This window comes from Mandrillus leucophaeus, unplaced genomic scaffold (assembly GCF_000951045.1).
Source record: "Mandrillus leucophaeus isolate KB7577 unplaced genomic scaffold, Mleu.le_1.0 Scaffold840, whole genome shotgun sequence".
Taxonomy (NCBI): Eukaryota; Metazoa; Chordata; class Mammalia; order Primates; family Cercopithecidae; genus Mandrillus; species Mandrillus leucophaeus.
Window position 1 is genome coordinate 544,594 of NW_012109142.1, and position 27,409 is coordinate 572,002.

General features: G+C 35.8%; 1 protein-coding gene across 4 annotated transcripts; it reads right to left on the reverse strand.

Annotated features, from left to right (window-relative positions):
* Nucleotides 1–411: 411 nt before the first annotated feature.
* Nucleotides 412–25,611, reverse strand: EBAG9 (estrogen receptor binding site associated, antigen, 9). Of its 4 annotated transcripts, none has more exons than XM_011968370.1 (7): nt 25,326–25,611; nt 14,212–14,309; nt 11,200–11,278; nt 10,276–10,434; nt 8,540–8,647; nt 4,634–4,725; nt 412–1,126 (listed from the first exon to the last, which is right to left on the reverse strand). In XM_011968370.1, the coding sequence occupies exons 1-7, from the start codon at nt 25,464–25,466 to the stop codon at nt 1,117–1,119; spliced, it is 687 nt and encodes a 228-aa protein (XP_011823760.1). In that variant the 5' UTR covers nt 25,467–25,611; the 3' UTR covers nt 412–1,116. The 4 variants fall into 4 exon arrangements, with proteins under 4 accessions (XP_011823760.1, XP_011823759.1, XP_011823761.1 ...); XM_011968369.1 differs by having other exon boundaries at nt 412–1,130; XM_011968371.1 differs by lacking the exon at nt 25,326–25,611 and adding an exon at nt 24,774–25,169 and having other exon boundaries at nt 412–1,130.
* Nucleotides 25,612–27,409: the final 1,798 nt, after the last annotated feature.

Below are 27,409 nucleotides of genomic sequence, written 5' to 3' on the forward strand. Positions count from 1 at the left end.
ATTTTGGAGCCAATCAACAGCATAAATAAAAGATTATTATTCCTACCTTTATGATTTAATGAATCAATAATGTTATCCTAGCCAATAACACAGGTAACCTACATAATGTCGGACTTCTAAAGCTAATACAGAAATCATCTACAAGCTTTGAAATATTTGACCTGATGGCTTTATGCATTTGTAAATTAATGGCTTTTGGGATGGAGGAAGAACTAAGGCACTCAAAGATACCACAACATCTTAAAATCTATAGTGAAAGGAAAAAACTACTAATACTAGTTCTTAAAACTCACAAGTCATAATGTAAAACAAATGTCATTTTAGTTGATTTTCAATGTTTATACATGCGGTATAAATTACATGTATGACATTACAACACCAATCCAAAAGAAAACAATGATGTACAAAATGTTTATGATAAATAAAATTATTGCATTTAATGTCATTTTCATGAAATGAAAATCATCAAATTCCTTAATGTTGTATCAAACGTAAACAATACCAGTTCAAATTAGAGAGAATGTATGTCAACACCAACTTTTGACAAAAATAAGAAAGCTAAAGCCCTACAATTTATCTAATTTAGGTCAGGTAACCATGGAAACAAAAGAATATTAAAATTATTTATTTTATCATTATGCACACTGAAGGAAATCATAACAGACCTTTTCCACCATAAAATTATATACACCCATTTATTTAGCTAGAAACACTAGCTTGAGAGGTACTGATATATTCCATTTGTGATACTTTCTGTACAGCAAACAAATGTCTTATATTTGGAGCACGTTGAAGAAAACATTGTCTCAAGTCTTTTTTGTTTTTTTGAGTCTCAATCACTAAGAGTTCAAGGTACTTTGGGAGAATCCTGGTGTCCTGGATGGCTTGATCAATGTATTAAAATCAAGCAGTGTGTATTCTTAAAATACTCTTACATCCACACAAATGTTGCTAGAGTTGTGGAGCTGAGATTTCTCCTACTGGCATGATAAAATGTGAAGAACATGTGTTATGAAAGTTTCACACCAATTTTATTTTGTTCCTTCTTCATTAGCCGTTGTGCTTCCTTTTCCATTTTCTTCCTTTGTTGTTCGGCTGCTCTCTTTTCTCTGTCTGCTAGTTTCTGCTGTCTGAAAAGAAATATATTTTTACTTTTAGAAAATACTACACAGGTAAAATGGCAAATAAATTCTAGAAACAAATAGCAGTGCCTTTTTATCACCACCAAATAAAATGTTGAAAGTCTTGAAATCTTCTCACTAACTTGAAAATTCCAAATATTTTCAAAAACAGGATTTCTCTTAGTTCCTAGAACATGACTTGTGAAGTAGAAGAAATATTATCTCTATTTTACAAATAAGTAAAATGAGGCATAAAGGCTACGTGACTGGCCCGAAGTCATAGGATTAAGTACAGGGATAAGAACCCACATCTTCTGACACTTCTTATTCAGATTATCTCCATTTCGTAAAACAGTACTTCCATTGAACCACATCTTTTTCTGGGGATACCATTCAGAAAAGCTTGATATTGAGCTTGATAATCTCCTGTTAATATAGTAGTTATAAACAGCCAGTATTTAAAGAGAATGATGAACACAGCTGAACAGAACACATGCTCCAAAAAGAAAACGGAAACTTAAGATACACCTTCCACCTAGAATCTAGAAATAAATTTCAAGATTAACATGTGACTAACTCTACCAAAGAGAAGAGTGGTGGGTATTTAATCAAATACTGCATGTTCTCACTTATAAGTGGGCGCTAAATTATGAGAACACATGAACATATAGAGAACAATGCATACTGGGACCTACCAGAAGGGAGGAGGTTAGACAGAGGGAGAGGATCAGGAAAAATAATGGATATTAGGTTTAATACCTGGCTGATGAAATAATCTGTATGACAAACCCCCTTGACACGTTTACCTATGTAACAAACCTGCACATCCTGCACATGTACCCTTGAACTTAAAAGTTTTTTTTTAAAAAAAGAGAGGTAGGTATTTACTAATTACACTTTGTGAAACACATACCCCTTCCTTACTCTTTCCATAACTCCACTGACCCAGACTCACTCTCTCTATCTTTATTGATTGGTTTATGTAGGGAGTGGAGGTAGGAGTGGGATGATGAAACAGGACAGAGCAGAGTGAACATACGTTGGTCCTGGATCTGAAGGGTTAGGTGTGAGAAAATCGTTCAAGTATGCAGCGTTGAGGAAGGAAGCTACAGGTCACAATTGGGCATGGAATAGGCAACATTAGGTTATATGCAGAAAAATCCAAAGTGGATTATCTATGTCTGGGGGAGATCAATACTGACTACAGTGAGTGAAAAGTATGTACAGTTCTCAATCATAAACAGGAGTAGGCAGAGTTATGGATGACCAAAATTCAAGAAAGTAAAGAAACTATTTTTGGCAACATTTTGACTTTTGCTATCAATTTCTGAAGAACAGTTTTAAAAAATCTATTTTTCATCACTCTGCTCATGTTCAAGAAAAACTAATAATCTGAACTAAAAATGTCAAACCAGAAGAAAAAAGGAAGGTAAGGAAAAAACTATAAAGGGCTGGCTAGGCTATAAGCAAGTGAGATAACAAAGTTTTGACCTGGTTACTAGCTAAAATAATATAAGGGCTGAGCACCTCAAATACAAAAATCCAAAATCTGAAATGCTCCAAAATCTGAATTTTTTTGAGGGCTGACCTGATACTCAAAGGAAATTGTCACTGGAGCATTTCAGATTTTAGATTTTCATATTTGAGATGATGAACCAGTAGTAGAACACAAATATTCTAAGGTTTCAAAAATTTCAAAATCTGAAACACTTCTGGTTCCAAGCATTTTGGAAAGGGATACCCAATCTGTATCAAAAACTAAAATGTAAAAGAGACAACGTAAGAGATAGCTGCAGACGACAATACATTTTACCTATCCAGATTCATGCTGGGAATTATTAAAGTACCAGAATCATCATTCTTAGCAATACTGATCACAGTACTGGCAGCATTTTATAGTGGCAATAGGAAAAAAGCTCAGAGTTAGAAGATACGGAATGTGGATACACTTTTAAAATGCTCAGTGTCTATTCGGGGGCAGTAACAATGTACAGACGCCTCCATGTCTCTTTGGCTCTACCTATGTACTTGCAGCATGAAGCATGTCTATTGCAGATTAACAATCTCACTCTCCCAAGCTGTCCTTAAAGGGTACAACATTAAGTTTTTAAGTACATTTTTTTCATTTGTCTTGTTTTGTTAGGGGTTAAGAGGCTATAATGAAAAAGAAAAGGTTTTTGTACAATGTTAAGATATTTGTGAACTCATGGCATGAACTCTACAGTGAGATTACCGTATTTAAAAAGGACAGCCCCCTTCCTTTGTCTTTGCAGTTAATGGCACTAATAATTACTAGAATCCCCAAAATGTCTTAAATACTCAGACATCTGTATTTATTATTTACTTTTTAAAATAACACTGAATTTTAAAGAGATGATTTGTCTTTTTTGATGATCCATGCAATATCCTAAGTGTTACAGTTCACAATTTAAAAAATATTCCCTTTATAAAAGATAAGCTATACTGACTAAATAAGAACTAAATTTTAAAAACTCTCACAATTTTCCTGACTGAATTTTGAAATGTGACTTCCCCTAACCAGCAAAAAAACAAACAAACAAAAAAGGACTTGATACATTTCAAACGAAAAAGAAACAAAAACTTCAAACAAAATTCCCAGTTATTTAGCTGCACCCTCTGCTGGTTGTTCAAAGTAACTAATTTACTGACAAAGCCAAGAAAGGAAAATACAAAAATGAAATCCGTTTTTTTGTTGCGAGTCAGATAAAGAATAATTTGTTTGCTATTCCTATGATAAAAACAATCTAAATTTTAAAATAAAAAAAATTATATTGCTGTATCTTACTATACAATTTTAAAAATGCATAAATTATTTAGATGTATTTAAATATCTTTTAAAAATCAGTAGTCACTAGCTCTCCCTTAAGATAAATTTTCTCTTTACTCTTTGACCTAACGTAGCAGTACTAAGAAATATGTTTGCTGCCCACACACAAAAAAGAACAACCAATAAAAATGAACTTTAGAACTTCCAGAATAGTATTTTTTGTAGAATGGGTAGTTCATCTAACACATAGGGCTTTCACGGACATCATTTAAGATATATGTACAAACGTACAGTGTCACATAAGTTATTTTCATTCAAATGAGCAGTGCTGGGCACTATACCAGATCATGAGGAAATGGAAGTAAAGTTGTAACTTCTGATCTAGAGGAATATCAAGCTTGCAATATGATATGTATCATATGTATATAACCATATATATATATATAAAACTTTTTATATACATGTATACATAACATTTCATTTGCCATTAATTAAGTTATTTTGTTCCTACAGTGCTTAAAATTCTTGGTTTCCATGAGGTTTTAATCATATAAAATAGTATCTGCAGTCTGAAATACAAAAAAAAAACCAAAAAACTCCATATTATCTAAGGCTCAAAAGAAGAAAAATATATTTGACAGAATAGGCTCCCTTGACTTGAAACACAGGAGGGAAGAAATCTAGTTCTTCTACTCAGGTTGCAATATAAATGCCACTCAAATACCTTAGAACTTCTTCTGCTTGCCAGGCTGCATCTTCTTCTTCTTCCCATGCATTGGTATTTTCTTGCCAGGTATCTAAGTCACCTAATTCAGACTACAATGAAAAGTAAAACAAAATTAAGAGAGTAAAAGTCATCCTTTCTCCACATAGCCGTCAAAAAGAGTATCTTTTAACACGTAACTTAGAACCTGTCATTCTGCTGTGTCTTTTCAGTTTCCTTACCCTGTCCTATAAAAGGCACAAATGATTTTGCTTTTGGCTTGCCTAGAACTGATGTATGACTTTCAATGCTCAACAGTCCAAGGCAAGTCCAGCTTTCTTCTTTATTTTATGTTTTATGGGATACTCTCTTAAATTTTCTTCTTTGCTGTACTTTATTTTGAAATGAACAAGAACAGAACATTTCTTTGGTTTCTTTCTCTTCTCAGTAAGATGAGGGAGCTGGGGACAGAGTGACAAGAAATTGATTGATCCCAGACTGAATCAGAAATCCTTGACTGGACTAATCTGTGCTGAAAAGAACTGCAAGCTGAAATGTAAAAACTAGCACAGTCATCTTCATTTAAGCATATGTAACTTACCAGAGATTTTTTATTGGCACTTACTATGTCAATCCTAGGCAAAAATGACAAATCATGCAAAATGTATCTTTATTGAAATACTTCTATGCCATGCTTCCTTTTCCCAGTCTTTCTTACCTGGTATCATCTACTGGTCCCTACCTCTATTTCCCAAGGCAGACCTCCAAGAGTTCAGTTTTCTTTCAATAACTAACGAAAATGGTCATGCTGGACTGTTTAGGTAGGTTTGGAAGTGACTGTGTGTAAAATAACTGGTACCAATCTGTGAACAGATTTATTTAATATCATATTGTTTTAAATACTTACCCCTAAAAATGAAATAGAATGTTTTGAGCTTTCTTCTTCTGACAATATATGTAATACCATACTCTGTTAAAAATTATTAAAATATTTCTAATTGTTTAATATACATTTCTGAAAGGAGCGTTTTTAAAGCTACTGAAAGTGCAAATGACAGCTTTGAAAAGTACCAAGCTATCCTCTTGACTGCAGCAGGTAGAAATCTTGCCTTTTCTTCTCCCCACCTCCTTGTTTTTTTTTGTTGTTTTTTTTTTTTAGGAATCAGCATTTCACTTTGCTGCCCAGGCTGCAGTGCATGGTGTGATCATGGCTCACAACAGCTTCAAACTCCCGGGCTCCAGGGATCCTCCCACCTCAGTTGCCCTAGCAGCTGGGACTGCAGGCACATGCCACCACAACTGGCTAATTGTTTTTTACTTTTTTTAGAAATGAGATCTAGCTATGTTGCTCAGGTTAGTCTTGAACTCCTGACCTCAAGTGATCCTCCTGCCTCAACCTCCCAAATTGCTGGGATTACAAGTATGAGCCACTGCACTCAGCTGCTTTCTTTTCTCTTTACTAATTTGACAAGATTTAAAATTGTATCGTTATTTTACTTTGTTTTGTTTGAGACAGGGTCTCACTCTGTCACCTAGGCTGGAGTGCAGTGGTGTGATCACGGCTCACTGCAGCCTCGACCTCTTGGGCTCAAGCAATCCTCTTACACCAGCCCCTCACAAGTAGCTGGGACTATAGGCGTGCACCACCACACCCAGCTAACTTTTTTAGTTTGGTAGAGGGGAGATTTCGCCATGTTGCCCAGGCTGGTCTCGAACTCCTGAGCTCCAGTGACCTGCCCACCTTGGCCTCCCAACGTGCTGAGATTACAGGCATGTACCACCTCACTGGGCCTACTATGAGCACTAGTAAGATCAAGCTTTTCTTCAAATTAGGTTACGTCTATTTCTTATTTGTAAATTTCCCATTCATATTATCTATTCTTCCACTAAAGTAAGTATTTGACTGTTAGAGTAAATAAAATATTTAGATTTTTTTAAAAAGTGAAACTATAGAGACCATTAAAAAGGGTGGTACTGATCCTTTAGTAGAGATGGCCTTAGTAAAAAGAAAAAGGGAGAAAACCATTTATAGATCTGTCTACATAAAAACTAAATACACCTGCCCAACAAAAATACCCAAACCAATTGAACAAACTAAAAAAGTATAAAACGTGACATTTATCTTTAGTATAAAAGAACTCTCACAACAATACGAATGATGAATTCTAGAAAAAAATAAAATGTATAGTTTAAAAGAAGAATCTAATTTGTAGAATGAATGGTAAGATATTTTTGGTATAGAAAACATAGTCCAATAGGTTACCATCCTCTCCTATGCAATGCCCCTTTATTCTGTCTGCTTGGGAGGAAAATACGTGGAAACAGCAGTGGAGACATTCTCCATCTACCCTACTTACCCCTTCTCAACTTTGTAAGTAGTTGTATATTTACAACTTTACAATGAGCTACAATAGTATTATAGTATTATATGGGTGGCAAATATTGCTAATTCAGCGGGTAGGATTAAAGCATTTCACCAATACGGATCAAACATATATGAATACAGTTTAATTTTGAGATGTATAAAATAAAAAATTAAACATTATAATGCTACGTTATTCAGCTAAGTATCTATGGTGTATGTTCATAGCATCATGTAACGGCATAGGAATTATCAAAGTTTGTAATTACATTGACATGTGTGATCATTTATTTAATATCATGTCTCCCCTACTAGAATGCATTTTTCTGAGGCAAAGACCCTTTAATGCCACAGGGTCTGGCTTTAGTAAAAACAATGTTTTTACTCAATGAATTAAAAATATACATATACATGGGTCACCTGGGGAGAGGGGCCTCAGAAGCAACTATGCAGTTTACACAAATAAATAAAATACATAGATTGACAGACAAATGTAGTTTAAAAATACGTCCACAACTTCTTAAGACATTCCTTCCTTCAAGAGGTGGAGGCTTGCGTGTGGGCTGGATTTAGTGGCTTCTAAAGAAATAATGTGGAAGTGACAGTGTATCACTTATAAAACCACATCACAAAAAGGCATTGTGGTGTCACCCTCACCCATGAGCAAGTGCTCTCACTCTCTTATCACTTACTGGGAAAATCAGCAGTTACGTCATAAAGAAATTCAAGCAGCTCCTTGGAGAGGTGCACAGCAAGGAACTGAAGCTTTGTGCAAACAAACAGCATTAATTTGTCAGGTGTAGAAGTGAGCTGTCTTTGAAATGAATCCTTCGACCACAGTCAAGCCTTCAGATGATTGAAGACCCAACCCAATGACTTGTCTGCAAACTCATGAGAAATTCTGAGTTAGAACCACCCAGTTTAGTCACCTGGATTCCCAATTCACAGAAACTGTGACATTAATATTTGTTATTATTTCAAGTCACTGAATTTGGAGTTGTTACACAACAATAGATAATATAATCAATCAATCAAAGCATGCTTAAAGCTTAGGTAGGTAGGGGTCTGGACATCTGTGCTTTTAAAAAACTTCCAAAGCTGATTTTGATATGCTCCCAAGGTTGAGAACCTCAGCTGTCTACTTCTTTCAAAAATTTTTCCTTTAGAAAGTTTCATTTAAGTCAAATCATTTAAAATTAAGTCATACTTTGAATGAAAATACACTCTGTGAAGAAAACAATTCACAACTCACTTTAAAATAATCTACCATTAGGGTTAATCTCTCATTTTAAGGGTAATCTCTCTGATGTTCATATTTTTAAATAACATTATGTCTATCTTTCACGTGTACAATGAGACCTTGATCTTAGTATCTAATGTAATTTACAATCTCATAAAAGGTTAGGATTGGTAAAACTCCAGATTAACCTCTCTCGAACTGCTAAACTTGTTTCAAAGTTACAAAAACATAAATACTATGTTAAACTCATTTAGATTTTATTCCTCTGCTTTAAAGAAAACAGAAACAAAACGAAACCTTTCCCTAGAACCATTAACATACTTACAGACTGATGAATAAAAGGCAGATCTTGCGTAGCTGCTAATCTACTAGAAAAACCTGTGCTCCCATCTGGGATGCCAAAATTCAATGGTTCTCTCTTCTTAATAACAATCTGAAAGATTAATTGAAAAAGAATTATAGGGATATTTTACAAATCACTACATAAGAATAGACAACCAAAACATTTTGTAATTACTTAAAATATTTCTTTTTAAAATTTACAATGTAAAAACTAAAAAAAGTCTGTAAATACCAATTTCCCAGGCAATTGTTGTAAAAATCAGTTACATACTAAGAAAAATTGTATTTCACTTTTAAAAATTAATACAGTCTCATTTTCTTTCTTCCTCTCCTACTTTCCCCAGACCCCAAAATATGATCAATCACTTTTAGTTACTGTATTAAATAAGAACAGGTATCATATCCTGCCAATAGTATAAACAACTCTCCCAGCATGTGAGATACCTATGAATACATTAACTCATTCAGGCCAGTAGCATCAAAAAACACTTATATGATATGTTGGTAGCCTTATTCAAAGCATTTCCACTCTAATTAATTTAATAAGGCACTATAGTGTAATATACCAGCTTCCTACTGAGAGCAGCAGTATACTTCCACAATACAAGGTATTCCTCTACTAAGAAACTCACTTAAAGAATCCTTCAAAAATACACAATTTAATGTGTTTTAGCATTGAGAAATTTGGACAACTCAACAAAAAAGAATGTAAATGTTATCAACCTAGACAATGTAAATATAAATGTATAGCTGAAATCAGTTGAGAGAAAGAAGGTGAGGAACAACTGCATTATAAATTGTGAAATAATGTCCTAATTTTTATAAAGTGTGTGTAAATATATACATACACATATATATATATATATATATATGAGATAACATTTTCTATGTTTGAACAGGAAAGTGAGCTTTAAGTGTGTTTTTCTGATATAGCAGAGTGACTGGGAAATAAATAAATCTTCATTTACCATAATATTAATGTAATGGACAATGTCTGTTACTGGTAAACAAGAAATGGAAATATAATCATATTATAGATAGATATGGTGACAAACACTTGAAGAAATCCAAACAGAAAATTATTGAGTGGCTGCTTCTTGGAAGTAGAACTGGCTAAGAAGAGTGATAGGTCAGAAGTCTCACTTTTCATTATAAGTTCTTCTACATTTTTTGATTTAAAAAAAGTACATGTAGTATTTTGATAAATGAAAAGGAAAATACTCAAGCATTCTGCTTTTTCCAGTAATTCCCTGTATCTCTAAATGATCTTCCATATTCAATTCAAAAGAGATTAAATAATGTATAGATGACTAATACAAACTCACAATTATTCTTAAGTTCTTAGAGTCCTCCATCAGTTTTATAATGGTTACAAACAATAAAATCCACTTATCAGTTTGTAGATATTACCAAAGTATGAACTTGTTAGAACTCTTATCCAATTCACCTTAGTCTCCATGGCAGAGATTGGAGTCTAGAATCTGACATATAGTAGGATTTCGATACATGTATAAATATAATTTTAAAAGATTTGGGGTACAACTTACTAGAACTATGTCCAGGTCATTTGAACATATAAAATTCTTACTTAACACGACAGAAAACAAACAACAGATAGTTAGAAATAGGCTTTCTAAGAAATGTGAATTGTATAATCTAATTTTAACTATAGGAATCCAAAAAGTAGTTTAATCTCCAAAAGCATAAATCTTAACATACTTTCTGAGTTTTCCTAATAGTTGGTGTCATGTCCTTAAAATAGTCAGGTTCCAGTTGTTCCAAAGAATTTTGTTGTGTTGCCACACTCCCATTCCCTCCTTCGATCTTTACACTGGTGGGTGCATCTTCATCCCAGGAAGTCCACTCTTCAACATCTGTCTAAATTTAATTGATCAACAGTATCAGCCACAAAGGGGCAACTTAATGAACATTTCATTGATGATTTATTGGAAAAATGGACTTTACAAAAACACTGGTTTTCACACATTTTTGACCCACAGGAAAATATACATTTTATATCGCAGATCAAAACTTGATCAAAAGTTGAAAAAATACAAGATATTCTGATATGTTCTATTTTATTCTATTATGTCTATTAAAAAACAAAAAACAAATAAAACAAAAGCAAATGTTCTGAAAACTGAACTGACATTAAAACTACAACCCATAGAAGGACTGGACATTTTCACCTAAGCCTAACCAGATTGATCATCTGATAAAAAATACCAAGCTTCTCCACATGATTTAAATAAGACAAAGTCTCAAAGCATAGTATTCAAAATGTTCATGAAACAACCCAGAATTATTCAGCACATAAAAATCAATAAATCTTAATTTGCAAGGTAAGTTAATCAACAGATACCAACACCAAAATGATATGCTGGAATTCTCTAAGGCTTTACAATAGCTATTATAAAAATGCTCCAACAAGCAATAGCAAACACTTGAAACCAATGAAAACAAAATAGAAAATGTCAACAAAGAAACAAGATAAAATGAAGAACTAAATAGAATTTTCAGACCAGATAAATTTAACAACACAACAAAAATCAAAGTAATTTCTATTAATATATTGTTCTAGGACACTTACTCAATTTTTCAAAAACAAAACAAAACAAAACAAAAGAACAAAGAAAAACCTACCTGCTTAGGAACTGATGAATAATCAACTGTAGTTGGCAAAGTTATTTGGTCTCCACTTAATTTCCGTCCTCTGCCAGATCTGAAACAAAAATGAAATAATTTATTTCAAGAACTACCAAAACAAGCAAAGTAAAAGCACTATGTATCTGGTAATTTAAGGCTTATAAAACAAGATTTTTCTCAATTTTATGATTATTGATTTTAATAATTAACAGTTACTCATTAATTTATGGTAAAAAAGTCATAAATCAGACATCTTGTGAATGTTTTTTAAATCTTGGACAGAAACAGAACAACGTAACTGCTTTTTGGCTTAAGACTTCGAATTATAAACAAATTCAAGAGGAATATGAAGTCAAAAACAAAAATGCAAGATGGTTTCAGAGCATGCTCCTTGGAGTGCTATGGGTTCTGTGGGTGAAGTTCTGGGCCACCTTTGCTGTTTTAAACAGGGTGGCTTGGCTTTTATGTTTTATACATGGGGTTTCTTGGTAAGATTAACTATTAAGAATTAAATCACTGGTTTGAACCAAACGGTAATTTAGTTTTAAGGATTAGTAGGAGAAGTACCACATTAAACAGGACGTACTATAACTCAGTTGTTAAGAACATGTGCTGTGGGATCTGTAAACCACAGTTTTCAATGTTACTTCTATTATGTCTAGTTAGAATTATCTACTTCTCAGCCTCAACAGCCTCATCATCTATAAAATGCAGGTATTCAAACCCACTTTTGCAGGGTTGTTTGGATTTAATTAACTGACATATTTAAAATCCCTAGACAGTGTGTGCCTGCTACATCGCAAAACATACAAAAAATGGCAGGTAATAGAGATGATGAGTCACTTACTTCACTTCAAATAATCTACAAAGCATCGATAAGAACTAATTGATAAAGTCAGCTATTTTTATTACAGATTCAAAGCTATATTTGTTTAAAGGCTGAATAGAAAAGTAATATAAAAAAGTAATATGAAATTTATGACATAAGCCTGCTTTTCCTTTCAGTAGAGATGGGGTTCTGCTGTGTTGCCCAGGCTGGTCTTGAACTCCTGGCTTCAAGCTATCCTCCCACCTCGGCCTCCCAAGGCACTGGGATTACAGACATGAGCTACCATGCCTGGCCAAGCCTGGTATTTTAAAATACGTGGTCTAAGGTTCCTTCAGACACCAAAGAGAAACTTATCCTAACATATGGTCAGTTTTCTTTAAAATAGAACATACAATCAATTCTAAATATGTATACATTTACAATAGGAATGTTCTTCATATTTTTACATCAAGAAAATTTCTTATCGTAAAAGTAATCTATTTAATGAAAATTTTAAAAAATAGTAGTGCAAAAAGAAAACATCTATATTTCATCACCACTGTTAACACAATGCTTCTTATTTTAACTCCCTGTCTTCTGGCAATTAATACCCATTTTTAATGTTGCTTTACCTGGTGAATTTCTGGCCATTCTCTTCCTCATTCTCTGGTCATTTAAACACTTAGGTCACTCCTTTTTCTACTTCCCAAATCCTACCCTCTTGGGTGATTTCAAGTCAACCACCTAAATTTTCCATTTCTTTCTTGACTTCTGCTCGAGTGATTATCTCTGGATGATCATTTCACCCACTTGGTCTCTTGCAATACCCTGGACTTTTTTTTTTTTTTTAAATCTCAGACCACTCTACTTGTAGCAATAAATTCAATGGCACTTAAGTCTCAGAGTTTTAGCAGCTATCAAATGGTCATTTAGCCAGAGACTGCAGTTCCCATCCTTCCTTGCAGCTAGGGGGCCATATGACTAAGCTCTGGAAAGCAGGCAGTGCAAAAATTGTTGTGTGCAACCTCTAAATCATGTCTCTCTCTCTCTCTCTATATATATATAAAGAGCTGATTGCTATCCATTTCCTCTTTTACTATACCCTCCTCTCAGTGTGTAACTTTTTCACAGTACCCTTAGGCCACAGAAACACCTAACAATTCCACCAAATAAGGTAGTTACACCCAAAAATCTTAATACTTAAGTATGTCCTAACTGCTTAGTAGCCATTGTAAAAAATACACATTTAAAGAAAACGTCATATTTCTATTTTATTCTTAAATAACCACAATCACTGTACTTATTAATGAAATGTGTGTGCCTGTTGAACACTGCACAGCTTCTTATGCCTTAGAATAAGACTGGAGACCATCATTCTTGTTTTCAGTTCTACATTAATTTTGGTGCAGTACTTGCTTTTAATTACAACCTAAAATTCTGGCTTTGCAACGAGATGTCACCAAAAATATAAGTAAACAAAAACTATCTCAAACATTAAAGAATATCATCATAAAAAAATACTGCAGGATTTAATGTTGCAAATATGAACTACTTTGAGTTGAGGTATTCAACAGATGCTATCACTATGTTTCACTGGAAAATTTAAAATATTCTATGGCATCCCTGTGAATTTCACGTAAAGCCCTGAGGTGCCTCAGCACACATTTTAGAAATCATAGCTCTCGGGTATGATCCTGTGACAAAACAGAAGGAACTGAAGTCTACAGATGATGTCCTAAAGCAAATGACCTACCTGCCCTTGACTAGCATATTCTGGAATGTTACTTAAATAGACAAAATAACTTTTTTTTAATATAAAAACAACACTACTGTAGTATAGGCAGAAATATCTATTCTGAAGTTCACCTAACCACTTTAAAACATTCCTATAACGAAACAAATACATCAAAGTTCTGTGATGATTATAACAACGAAAGTTGGTCTGTCTATTCCTAAACAGTATTAAGCATATTATTTTAGTGGAAAGTGTAAGAATTTGAATGAACAAAAACAACTGAACCTCTATTTTCTAGATCTGAAGTAGAGAAAAAGTATTTAAAAATGACTAGGAATTAATGAATAAATACTGCAATCAAGATATTCAGCTTAAATATAACCTGTCCCGTCCACAAAATTCTAAGTTTTGAAGGTATCCAAAACCAGCGAGGAGATAAACAGGTCAGTTTGAACATAAAACTTACCTGCATATTAATCTCTTTAGGAATGAGAATACTGTTGCTAGGCAGGTACAAAATTTAAATAACCGAAACTGGGTGATGGCCATGGTGGGAATCAAAACCTGTGGAAGAAGCACAAAACAAAAAATGCAGTAAATCGATTTCAAAAGTCATACTCCTGTCCTGAAGAGACCTATTATGCACTGAGAAAAATTTAAGATAGTTTTTACTTTTCTCTAGAAACTATAACACAGTAAATTTTAAAATTATAATTTAAATCATATTAACAATTCAAAAACCAGATTTTTCAGTTTTCAGTGGTTGTAAAGATAAAATCCCTCATTTTGAGTTTTTGAAAATATTTTACCTAAATCTATTAATACAAAAATTTACAATTCAAAAAATCAAAAGTATAAAATAGTATATATTAAATCTCTGTGTACCTTTTGAAGTTTGAACCACATGAACATACTATTTAAAATATTTTAAATATTTTTAACTTGCAGATGAATATGTTTCCTTATATCCATTTTATAGATGAGGAAATTGAATTAAGAGAGGTCACATAACTTGATCAAAGTCACATAGCTAGTAAGTTGAAAGTTACCATGGAGCTCATTTAGTCCAGTGGTTCACAAATCCGGGAATCTATTAAAGAAATGCCAATACCTAGGACTACCTCTAGTAAGTCCATTAAATCATATATTCTGAGGCGTAAGGGCTGGTCACAACCAATAAGACAAGAAGGGAGATTAAAAACTACTCAACTGAAAAGGCAGCAGGAAACAAAGAAAAGAGAACAAATAACACATGGGACAACTCAAAAACAAGTATGATGACAGACATAAATCTAACCATATCAATAATCTCATTAAATGCAAATTGTGTAGCATTTCAATTGAAAGGCAGAGATTGTTAGATTGGATAAGAAAGGAAGACCGGCCCCCTCTATGCTGCCAATGAGAAACGCATTTTAAATAAAAAGACACAAATAGGTTAAAAGTAAAAGGATAGGAGAAAATATACTATGCTAGCACTAAGAAGTTGAAGCGACTCTTTCAACGCTAGACAGATTATAGCAAAAAGAACATTACCAGATATAAAAGTGCTCATTTCACAGTGATAAAGGGGTCAATTAACAAAAAGTATATAACAATCTAAAACATGTGTCCTTAATAATAGAATTTCGCCAATATCATAAACAAGACAGATGACATTAGATTCTGCAGATATTAAAAGGATACTGAAGAACTATTACGTTTACCTTTGTTCCTGTATTTACTTGACAACTGAGATGAAATGGACAACTTCTCTGAAAGACACAAATTACTAAAGCATAAGAACAACCTGAAAATCTGTGTATCTATTAAAGAAATTAAATTTGTAGTTATAAAAGTTTCCCAGGCACAGATGGCTTCACTGGTAAATTCTACAAAACATTTAGGAAGGAAGAATACCCATTCTATACAAACTGCCAAAAAACTGAAGAAGGAATATTTTCCCAACTCATTATTTGAGGCCAGTATTACACTGATACTAATCCAAAGATATTACCAGAAAAGAAAACTATTAATATTCTATGAATCTAGACACAAATCTCCTTAGCCAAATGTTAGTAAATTAAATCCAACAATATATAAATGGATACAACAGCGTGAAAAATTGGTGCTTAGTTTGGAAATGTTGGATTGGTTTAACATTTAAAAATCAAATGTCATTCACTGTATTAGCAAACTAAAAACGAACAACCATATAAACATCCCAATAGAGACAGAAAAAGCCTTTGACAAAACTCAACATCCATTCCTGTTTAAAAAAAAAAAATGCTGCAAAGTATAAGGGAACTTTCTCAACTTGATCAAGAATGTCTATGAAAAAACTACAGTAATATAAGACAACGGTAAAAAAAAAATTCGATAGTTTCTCCCTACGATCATGAACAACACAAGAATGTCTGCTTTTTCTACTTTCAGTCAACATCATAGTGGAAGTTCTGGCCAATGTAATCCAGCAAAAAAAAAGAAAAAAGAAAAAAATAGAAAAGAAATAAAAAGCATCCAGAATGGAAAGGAAGAAATAAAAGTGTGCTACTCTACGTGGAAAATTCAATGGGATCTACAATTAATTGTATTTCTACACGTTAACAACTATCAGTAAGAAACTGAAATGTTAAAAAAACATTTACATAGGCATAAAAAATATGATACTTGAGGACAAATCTAATTAAGGACTTGATTACTGAAAACTATCAAATATTGCTGAGACATTCAAAAGGCCTATATTACTTTAAAAAGACTTTTTCAGAGATAGAAGACTTTTATTAAGATATCAACATTTCCCGAAATGAGTTATAGATTCCATGCAATCTCAACCAAAATCTTGGCAGGTTTTTTCTGTAAAACTTGACAAGCTAATTTCTAAAATCCATATGGAAATGCAAAGAACGTATATAATAGCCAAAACAACACTGAAAAAGAACAAGGTAAAACTGCTAGCACTATCTGGTTTCAAGACTTGTTATAAAGCTTCAGTAATAAAAAATGAATAGTATTAGAATCAAAATACATGAATAGATCAATGAAAAGTACAGGAATAGACCCACATACATACAAACAACTGAAATTTAATAAAGATGCAAAGGTTAATTCAGAGAGAAAAGAATAGGTATTAAGAAAAAAAAAAGTACTGGTTAAACTGGATATCCACTTGGAAAAAATCAAAACAAAAACCTTCAATATATATCTGGCACCAGTTACAAGTAATTAAAAATACATCAGAGACCTAAATGTAGTCTGCAACTACAAAATTTCCAAGGAAAAAAAAAAAAAACTTGGTGACCCTGGGTCAGGCAAAGATTTTTAGGTAGTACAACAAAAGCACAATCCATAAAATAAAAGATTGGCAAATTGGACTTTGTGAAAATTAAAAACTACAATTCAAAAACACTATTAATGGAACAAAAAGACAAGTCACAGACTGAGAGAAAAATCCTTGCAAAGCATAAGTCTGATAACGGACTTAAACCCAGAATATGTAAGAACCTCTCAAAATTCAAAAATAATTTTTAAAAAACTCAATGTAAAAATTAGCAAAAGGTCTAACTAGACGTTTCATCAAAAAATATATACGTGGCTGGGCGCCGTGCCTCACGCCTGTAATCCCGGCACTTTGGGAGGCCAAGGTGGGCAGATCACAAGGTCAGGAGAACAAGAACATCCTGGCGAACACAGTGAAACCCTGTCTCTACTAAAAATACAAAAAATTAGCCAGGTGTGGTGGTGGGCACCTGTAGTCCCAGCTACTCTGTAGACTGAGGCAGCAGAATGGCATGAGCCCAGGGCGTGGAACTTGAAGTGAGCGGAGATCGTGCTACTGCTCCTGCCTGGGCGACAGAGCGAGACTCAGTCTCAAAAAAAAAAAAAAAAAAAAAGAAAAGAAAAAGAACATATACAATGGTAAATAAGTACATTAAATGATAGTCAACATCTTTAATCATCAGAAAAATGAAAATTAAAACCACAGTGAGAAATTATTACATACCTATTGGGATGATTCAAACTAAAAATAATGACCATAGCAAGTACTGGCAAGGATTTGGAACAACTGGCACTCTCATACTATAGTAGTGGGAAAGTAAAATGTACAATCACTTTGAAAAACAGTTTGGCAGTTTCTTACAAAGTTTGACAGACATCTACCACATGACCCAGCCATTCTACTCCTAGTAATTTACCCAAGATAAAGAAAAGCATATAGCCATATAAAGACTTGTATTTGAAGGGTAAGGCAGGAGAATAGCTTGAATGCGGGACACGGAAGTTGCAGTGAGCCAAGATTAGCCACTGTACTTCAGCCTGGTGACAGAGCAGGACTCCATCTCAAAAAAAAAAAAAAAAAAAAAAAAAAAAAACTGAAATAAATAAATAAACAAACACTTGTATTTGAATAGCAGCTTTTTTACTTAATAGCTCCAAACTGGAAACAACACAAATGTATATCAACAGGTGAGTGGATAAACAAATTGTAGTTTATAAATACAACAGACTACTACTCAACAATAAATAGAAATGAACTATTGTTACAAGTAATAGTATGACTGTATCTCAGAATAATTTTACTGAATGAAGAGTCAGACCACCAAAAAAGTATACACTGTATGATTCCATACACAGCATTTTTTAAGCTCTAGAACAGGGGTGTTCAATCTTTTGGCTTCCCTGGGCCACATTGGAAGAAAAAGAATTGTCCTGGGCCACACACAAAATATACTAACACTAACCAGAGCTGATAAGCCTAAAAAAATTGCAAAAAAAGCTCATAATGTTTTAAGAAAGTTTACTAATTTGCATTGGGTTTCATTCAAAGCCATCCCAGGCTGCATGAGGCCCACAGGCAGCAGATTGGACAAGCTTGCTCGAGAAATTATAAACAAATATAGAGTGACAGAAAATATCAGCAGTGCCTTGTAATGGGGCAGGGACGAGTGGGAAGGAAGGATCACTGAGGGACATGAGGAAACTTTTGCAGGTAATGGATATATTTACTGCTTCAATTGTGGTGGTTTCATAGGTGAGTGTATATATATTCATCAAAACTAATCAAATTGTATACTTTAATTATATACAGATTATTGTATTTCAATTAGAGCTCAAAAGAGCTGTTAAAACAATCTACACCAAGACATTTTTGAACAATATTATGTCACTTAAATTAGAACGCTGTTCATATTCTGATTAGAATATTATTTTTAAAAGTCATCAACACCATAATTATCTTGTATCAATTATTTGTTACTTTCTAGAAAGCCAACTTCCATTAGGAAACTAGGACAATTAGTGAAAAGAAACATTATGTCAGAACTTCTCTAAAAATAGAAATCTGATTTCACAATAGCGTTGCAATATACTGTAATAACTTACTTTATATTTCATGAAAAGCATTCTTCTTAGTGATTAACATGTAGTAACTCATTTAATGCTCACAACAACCATGGGAAGGACTTGAAGCAAGTACTATTTTGTCCCTACTTCAGATAAGAAAACTAAGGCACAGAGGGGTTAAGCAAGCTGCCAACGACACAGAACTGATAAGTTACAGAACTGGAATTTGAACCCAAAGAGTCTGGCTGCAATGTTTCAGTCCTTAAAGATTACACTCATACTGCCTCCCTATGATTAAATAACAAGATATATGTCTTTATGAAAGAGATGATACAGGAATTGAAAACTACAGCCACAGCAATGATAGGAACAAAGATTCTAAAAATGGCAAAACTATGCCGGGTGTGGTGGCTCACGTCTGTAGTCCCAGCGCTTTGGAAGGCTGAGGCGAGCAGAACAAGAGGTCAGGAGATCAAGACCAGCCTGGCCAATATGGCGAAATCCCGCCTCTACTAATAATACAAAAATTAGCCAGGTGTGGTGGCACATGCCTGTAGTCCCAGCTACTCAGGAGGCTGAGGCAGGAGAATCGCTTGAACCTGAGAGGTGAAGGTTGTGGTGAGCAGAGATCATACCACTGCACTCCAGCCTGGGCAACAGAATGAGACTCCATTTCAAAAAAAAACAAAAAGGCAAAACTGGTATTATTTTGGTAGCCTTTTTTTTGGGGGGGAGTGGGGGGGAAGACACAGTCTTGCTCTGCCGCCCAGGCTGGAGTGCCGTGCCATGGTGCAATCTCAGCTCACCGCAACTTCTGTTTCCCGAGTTCAAGCAATTCTCCTGTCTCAGCCTTCCGAGTAGCTGGGGCCACAGGTGCCTGCCACCACACCAGGGTAATTTTTGTATTTTTAGTAGAGACGGGGTTTCACCATGTTGGCCAGGCTAATCTCAAACTCTTGACCTCAAGTGATCCACCCCCTCGGCCTCCCAAAGTGCTGGAATTACAGGTGTGGGCCACTACGCCCGGCCTGTATCCTTTTTAAACATGGTTCTTAATTTTCAAATTTTTCTTACACATTTTAGTCACCTATACTACATATGTATTGCATATTATGTATTTATATATACATATATCTATATATGTGTATATATGTATATGTATCTATATATGTGTATATACACACACATATATTATATATACATATATATACTATATATCATATATATTGCGTATATATGTATTTACCCTAATAATCACTATTTAATTTTTAAAATTTCTTAAGATGAGTTTTGGCACAAGTTAAAGTTGAATACTTAAGTAACTATGACAATGTCCCGACTAAGAGCCTCAAAATATATACAAAAGAGGGGGAAAAAAATCTGTTAATCCATGAGAGAGAGTCATTTTTCCAATGTTGAGAGGTAGAATAGACCACATGTTAAATCAAGTCACAAGAAATACACAGGCAAACATACATATGTGCGTGCATATGTGCACACACTTACAGGAATGACGTTACTGATAATGGAATCTCATGTCTTAGCTTTTCCTTGCCTTGTCTTTGTCAAAGGAGGAGAATTACTAAGTATTCAGAATCATGATTCCTGTCATTGGAACAGCTGGAGAATATGTCATCCAGCTTCTTAAATTTTCTGAATAAGGAAACTAAGATACACTGAAGTTAACGGTTCTGCTCAAGGTGAAACAACCAGCTAATAACAAAACCACAACTAAAACAGACTGGCCTCTCAATCCAATAGTAACACCTTTAGAAACAATCACAACACTTGATTAATACAATTATTTAGAGTACTGATTTCTTAAAACAAACAGAAAAAACATACAATAATGTGATATTTTTTTCCAAAATAAAAAAGCATAAGCAGTATATTTGGACTTCAGTTCTACACATACTTACTTAAAAGGGGATAAAACCTAACTTAATAATTATCATGTGACCACATTAAAGGGACAGTTATATACTCCTTTTAAAAACTGAAATACTGATTAGTTTTTTAATTACCTTACATGAGCATAAGATAAGCAATAACATTTAGAAACATAAGGAGTAAAATCATCCTGGATAAATATACCATCCCTGTACTATAACACACTTTTTTTGTTCGTTTGTTTGTTTTTGAGATAGAGTCTTGCTGTGCCTCCCAGGCTGGAGTGTGGCAGTATGATCTTGGCTCACTGCAACGTCTGTCTCCTGGGTTCAAGCTATTCTCGAGCCTCAGTCACCCCCAAATCTGGGACTACTGGCACAAGCCACCACACCCGCTAATTTTTCTGTTTTTTAGTAGAGACGGGGTTTCGCTGTGTTGGCTAGGCTGGTCTCAAACTCCTGGCCTCAAATGATCTGCCTGCCTCAGCCTTCCAAAGTGCTGGGATTACAGGTGTAAGCTACCGTGCCTAGCCCACGCTTTTTAAAAATGCATTTCATGGGCATTCAAGACTCCTAAAGTCTTGAAAAAAGCATGTAATGCAGTTTTTTACCTAATAAAACATTACATTGAATGGGTTAAAAATTATATAGTAAAAAAATAATGGTTATCTCTGATAGGGCATACTGAAGCATTAGAGAGCTAAGATCTAATATCTCAATCTGAGTAGTAATATCACATCCTTGACTGTATGTGCTCTTTGTATGCTATACCTCAATACAAAAGTTCCAAACAAACACATAAAAAATAAGAACAAAACAAAATCAGAGAGCCAGAAAAACATACTTAACTCGCATAGTATCTGATTTTGATTGCTCTGTAGAGCCATCACTGCTAGTTCCTTCTAAGGAAAGGCAAAATATGCACGAGTCTTTTCTATTTCTAGGGTCAGAAGGGGCTTGTAGACAATTAAGGTACAAAGACAGGGCTCCAAAATGTTACCTTAGCAATGCTCATGTACTTTTGTACATATGGAGGCTGTCTCTCCATATGAGCTGAACGATTTACTGAATGCCTAATCTGGAAGTGGTCTACTAATTGACAGTATGAAAAGACAGTGACTGTAAAAAAAAAAAAAAAAAGAACCAGAATATTAAAAAAATTTTACTCCAGTAATCTAAATACTTCTGTCAAAAACATCCCAACTAGTGGTTTACTCAGGTTCAAATCATGCAACAATGCTGACTCCTCCTTTCTCTCTCCTTATACTTAATTCCCAAAAAGACTCTATTCAATTTCCCAGTACTGCCCATATTCTTTCTTATTTCCACTGTAATCTCTCTAGCATAAGCCTTTATTACCTCTTGCTGGACTACTGTAAAGTCTTCTTAATTTTGGTATTTTATTCTTTCCGAGAAACTACATTTTTTATTTTGTATCATGGTTACTTCTATACCTTACTTTGCCCTGTACAACCCTTCTCTAGAGTATTTTATTCATTTGGTACCTTCAGTTACCATTTGCAAAGTAAGAGTTGAAAAAAAGTTTGATTGCTTCATTACGAGTAGAATGATCTGAAAAATTACGATGGTGAATGATTGCTTCATTTAAAGCTGATTTGTCAAGAACAAAACTCTCAAAAGAAAACTTTCTCAAATGAAAATTAGCCTAAATTTTCTGAAAAATTATAAGAAAAAAAGCCAGAAAAGAGACTATAGAACATGTGGTACTTGGCGGGGAAGGAAATAGAATCAAGGAGATACTCTATCAGTAGGTTGTGAAGAAAGAAGATGATATTTACCATTTGGGACTGTCAGTTTTAGGATATATATGAATAAAAGTTGAGAATAAATTTCATATAGAGCCCTGGTAACCACAGCCATCACCTTTCCAAATATTGTTAGTGTCATTGTTTAATAAATATTCGCCAACTTGAATGACTTCAATGCAAATTGGAGGTAAAATTTAAAGGTTGATTTTTTTTTTCCCAACAAAAAATAGAAACTGGGTTTTTTAGTGATTACAGAATAGAATTCTCTCCCTAGCAATCAAGAATATCCTCATTCTGTGGAAAATTTTCTTTTGTGATTAATTAAAGAGGAGAACTGATACTCACTGACTGTCTACTATGGACCAAGTACTATCGAAATGTTAACTCACTTGACTCAAAAAGCCATCTTATGAGATAGATATTACCGTCCTTGTTTCATAGAATTAAACACAGAGTTAGCACATCCACTGACTCCATTCAAACCTTGGTCTGTTTAATTCAAAAGTCAAGAACATCTCATGAACAATGAGCATTCTTAATAATTCAGTGATACTACCACTTCCAAGATAAATTTTCCAACCAGTTGCACTAAAATAGGGAAAATGCGATCAAGTCACACTTTGATTTTATCAGTTACACTGACTGGCAGGCAGGAATATCCTTTGAGATCTGCATTTACTTAATGTCCCGATTCATCTAAATGAATATATATTAGCACTTACTATGTTTCAGTCGCTACTTTGGATTTGGAGGCTGGGAAATACTACCAACTCCGCACAGGGAAACTCTGCGTTCACTCCCAATTGTCATGAGCTTGCCCATAAACTTGTTCCTGAGGAATGCAAGAAACTAAAGAAGCAGGGCGTCCATCAATCAGTCTTGCTCATTCTAGTATTTACAGGTTTGTCAAAGTTGGGCACATATTAGGTACTCAAATATTTGCTGAATGGAAGGAAATTAACATTCCTTGAGCACTTGAACGTTCAAGACAATGTTCGATCACCTCACTGGAATCCTCAGGACAACCAAAAGAGGTAGGTTTTTCACTACTCCCGTTTAATAAATGAGGCTGACAGACTTAGATTCACTCAGCCAGGATTTAAAGAGACTGACCTGAAAGCCCAAGGCTCTCCCCACATCATATCCTACTTAAGAAACCTTTTAATTGTGTGCACACTGCCTCAGTGCGATTTTTGAAATGCCCTCTAGATCACCAAGTTGATAAGTATCTTAGGCTACTTTACACTTTGGCTGCTTTGAAACACTTTCTAGAACGGAACAATGTTAATATAATCTAATTTTAACATTAAATTTCCTTAAAAATTACAAAGACAAAAATTTGAGGTATATAAGAACGAGATTCAAAACTATGAGGCAATGTATCCTCATTAAGGCTTTTTGAAGAAATGACATCTCTAGAAAATCAACAGGAATGAGAGCTCTGCCATGTTAACTGAAAAAAATTTTCCTACAATTAAAAAAAAAGAATGCTACATTAGAAACTGATAGATTAAATGTATCATATCTTTTCTTGTTGAAATTCTCGGTAAACTGCTAGACGTCCTTTCAAGTAGCCTCAATATATCACAATTCATAAAACAAGCCAAAATCTATGTCGGTACACACTAAACAAGTGTTGTATTTCTAAAACTCTATTTCCGAATCTTGTCATACCAAAATTTGAAAAACCGTATGACCTAGTACAGTCCAGAATATCCTCAAACTATAACTCTCCGAAGTGGGTCAGAAAATATCACACAGCTCACAAAATAAAATTTACCTGAACTCACTTAAATTTGATAAATAAAGGTTTGAGCAGCGGCCCGTAAGAGAAGGGGAAACAGAAGCGGAGTGTGAGAGCTAAAATCGAACATTCTGTGCCATGTCTGGCAACCCAGAGTCAGGCCCTCAAATATGTGACACCACTGGGGCGGTTCCGAAGGCGGAGTAAGGTCTCCTGAATAACTCAAAAGGAAAGAGTTTCATAACTTAAGTGGTTTCATTTCAGATTACCCACGTGAAATTGGCTGATGAAAAAAAAATCATACCCACTGCACAGATGAGAAAAAACAGGAGCGTTTTCAGGTTATACAAGCCGACGCCTGGCGCCCGGCGTGACGTGAAACGCTCTAAGTTGCTGCAGCTGGATACCAGGTGGACTGGGATTTAAATTGTGGAAAAATCGGCCTGGCGAGGTACAAGGCCTGTAGACGGAGGACTGTAAGGTCACGGTCACGGAAATTTTCCTGAGGAAGGCGGCTTTGGAGGCTGGGTGCTTTCCGGGCCGGTACCCCGCAGGCCAGTCTCCCACGCGTGAGCCGAGCATGGCGAATGCTGCACGCCCGGGTCCCGCTCCCAGTCGCAGTTTCTTCACCCCAGAGGTCACCCTGACCCGGAAACAGTACCCCAGAAGCAGCGGTCAGGCGTCGGGGGAGGTCGGGTGGAAGGGCGAAAAGGAAGGTGGGAGGGCAGGAAGTGCGCGAAGAGGCGGAGGGCCCACGGCGAAGGCCAGACGATGCCCCAGAGGCTAGGGCTGGGGTCGGGATGGGGGTTGGGAGAGGAAAGCCCCTCCCAAGCACGCGCGAACCGCACACACTCACCTGCCCCTCCCCCTCCCCGCCCGCCCGGCGGAGGCTCCGAGCTGCCGCGGGCCGCGCGCGCGCACACAAGGCGCGCTCACGCGCGCTGCCTGTCTCTTCCTCGAGCTCGCGCTCCGCCCGTTCACTCCCAGCCCCGCTCATTCAAAGCCGGGCGCGCGCTCCCTGGCAGCCTGCGTTGCCTCCGCGCAGCCTCCATGGCCGCCCGCTGCTCGGGAAACCCGCCCCCAGTCCCTCCTCTAGCCCCACCCCCAGCCCCCCTTGAAGGCGGATCTCGGCTGTCTCCAGGCCCTGGCTTCCGCACTCCGCCTCAGGGTCTGGCTGGCCCAATAGGTGAGAGGCTACGGGTCTGACGTCAGGATTGGGAGCCAATGAGCGCCGGGAGCGGGGCAAGCGGCGACAGGCACGCCAGGTTCGGTGAGGGGTGGCTTTTTGGGACCATTGCGGGCTGCTTTGACTGTTTATTCTCGGAGCGCCTGGTTCTGCCAGATGTCTCTACTTTCCTTCTATGCAGAGCGCCTCCCCTCCAGTCGAGCCCCTTTCTGCTCAACCCACAGAACCCCGCTATCAGATGCGACCAAGGAAGATACATTTCAATAAATGCGGGATCTCCCTCTGTCTCAGGAATATTTGGGTGCGGCTAGACAGACCCCCTCCTCTCAGTCTTTCCACCACCTCAAAGATGCGGAATGCTGAGTTTAATTCAGGACGTAGCCTCCTCCCAGTATTTTTTAATTGAATTTTGTTTAACTAGAAATTAAGAAGTGGCACTTCACCGTGTCCATGCATTTGTTCCTCACATGCACCCTGGACTTGCCCTTCTTTCAACCTGAGATGTTCTTTCCTTCAGTGCTTCTCTCTTTGCAGCCTGATTCTTCTTTTTATCTTGTATGCTATGAAAAGGATCGAGTCCTTGGTTATTATGTGCAGGGGACCCTCAGAATACTATGCTCCACAGTTGCAAAGTGACTGGTGAGGGAGAAGTGAATAGGGTCTAAGGCCAAAATCAGTTTATGCAAATTGTTCCTCAACAAGCCTTTATCTTTATATGCCTTTAATTTTTCTTTTTCTTTTTTACTACAACTGCCTTTGTTCTCCCACCCTGACCCAGCCACCACCTACCAACTTAACTTTGTGATAATCTACCACCACCGTCCTCCTTCGAATTTGCACCACGTTTTTTATTAATAATTTCATTTCCAAGAAGGGAAAGATGTGTTTATGACTCGTGCTCTGGAATGGTTCTGTGTAACGTTGGATAAAATTATTTAATCTCTTCACCTCAATTTCCTCATCAGTAAAACAGCCATAATAGTGAAGCATTACTTCATGCTGTAGTAATGCTTGCAAAGCTCTCTTAGCACAGAGCCTGGCACATAGCAAACATTAATAGATAATAGTCGTTACTGCGGCTACTACTACTACTGCACTACTATTGCACTACTACAGTCTCATTCCCGATAACTGCATTTCCCAAAGGCCATGCAGCCCCTGGCAGTCCGTTAAACACCTGCTTTAACTTTAATCTCTAGCATTCTAATGTCTAAATTTCAATACAAAATTTCTATTTTTTTTTTTTATTTAAAAAATCCAATTATCTAGCTGGGCACAGTAGCACATGCCTGTAATACCAGCACTTTGGGAGGCCGAGGCAGGAGAAACGCTTAAGCCCAGGAGTTTAAGACCAGCCTAGGCAACGGGCGAAACTCCCTTTCTACAAATAATTTAAAAATTCGCCAGCTTTGGTGGCGCGTGCCTGTAGTCCCAGCTACTCAGAAGGCTGAGGTGGGAAGGATCACCTGAGCCCAGGAGGTCGAGACTACAGTGAGCCATGATTGGGCCACTGCACTCCAGCCTGGGAGACAGAGCAAGACCAAAAAAATAAATTAATTAAATAAATCCAAAATAACCTATATTCGGATATAAACATGTTTTAAATTTTTTTTCTTAAAGAGTTGATTGCTTTAGATGATTTATTATGCCCTAGGATATTTTCTTCTTTTTCCTGATTCTTCAGTTTTATTAAATTTGCCTTTCCAAATGAAACAAAACGAAAGGTATATACTTTTCCAGAAACACCTAGTTAC

What these genes read in the sequence shown, in the direction of transcription:
- EBAG9 (XM_011968369.1), bottom strand. Translation starts at nt 25,466, where the DNA reads ATGAGCGGGGCTGGGAGTGAACGGGCGGAGCGCGAGCTCGAGGAAGAG. An exon ending in ATTCATCAGTTCCTAAGCAG is followed by an intron (nt 10,435 to 11,199) that starts GTAGGTTTTTCT and finishes AATTAAATTTAG; the next exon opens with ACAGATGTTGAAGAGTGGAC. An exon ending in CAAGCAGAAGAAGTTCTAAG is followed by an intron (nt 1,131 to 4,633) that starts GTATTTGAGTGG and finishes ATTTCTTTTCAG; the next exon opens with ACAGCAGAAACTAGCAGACA.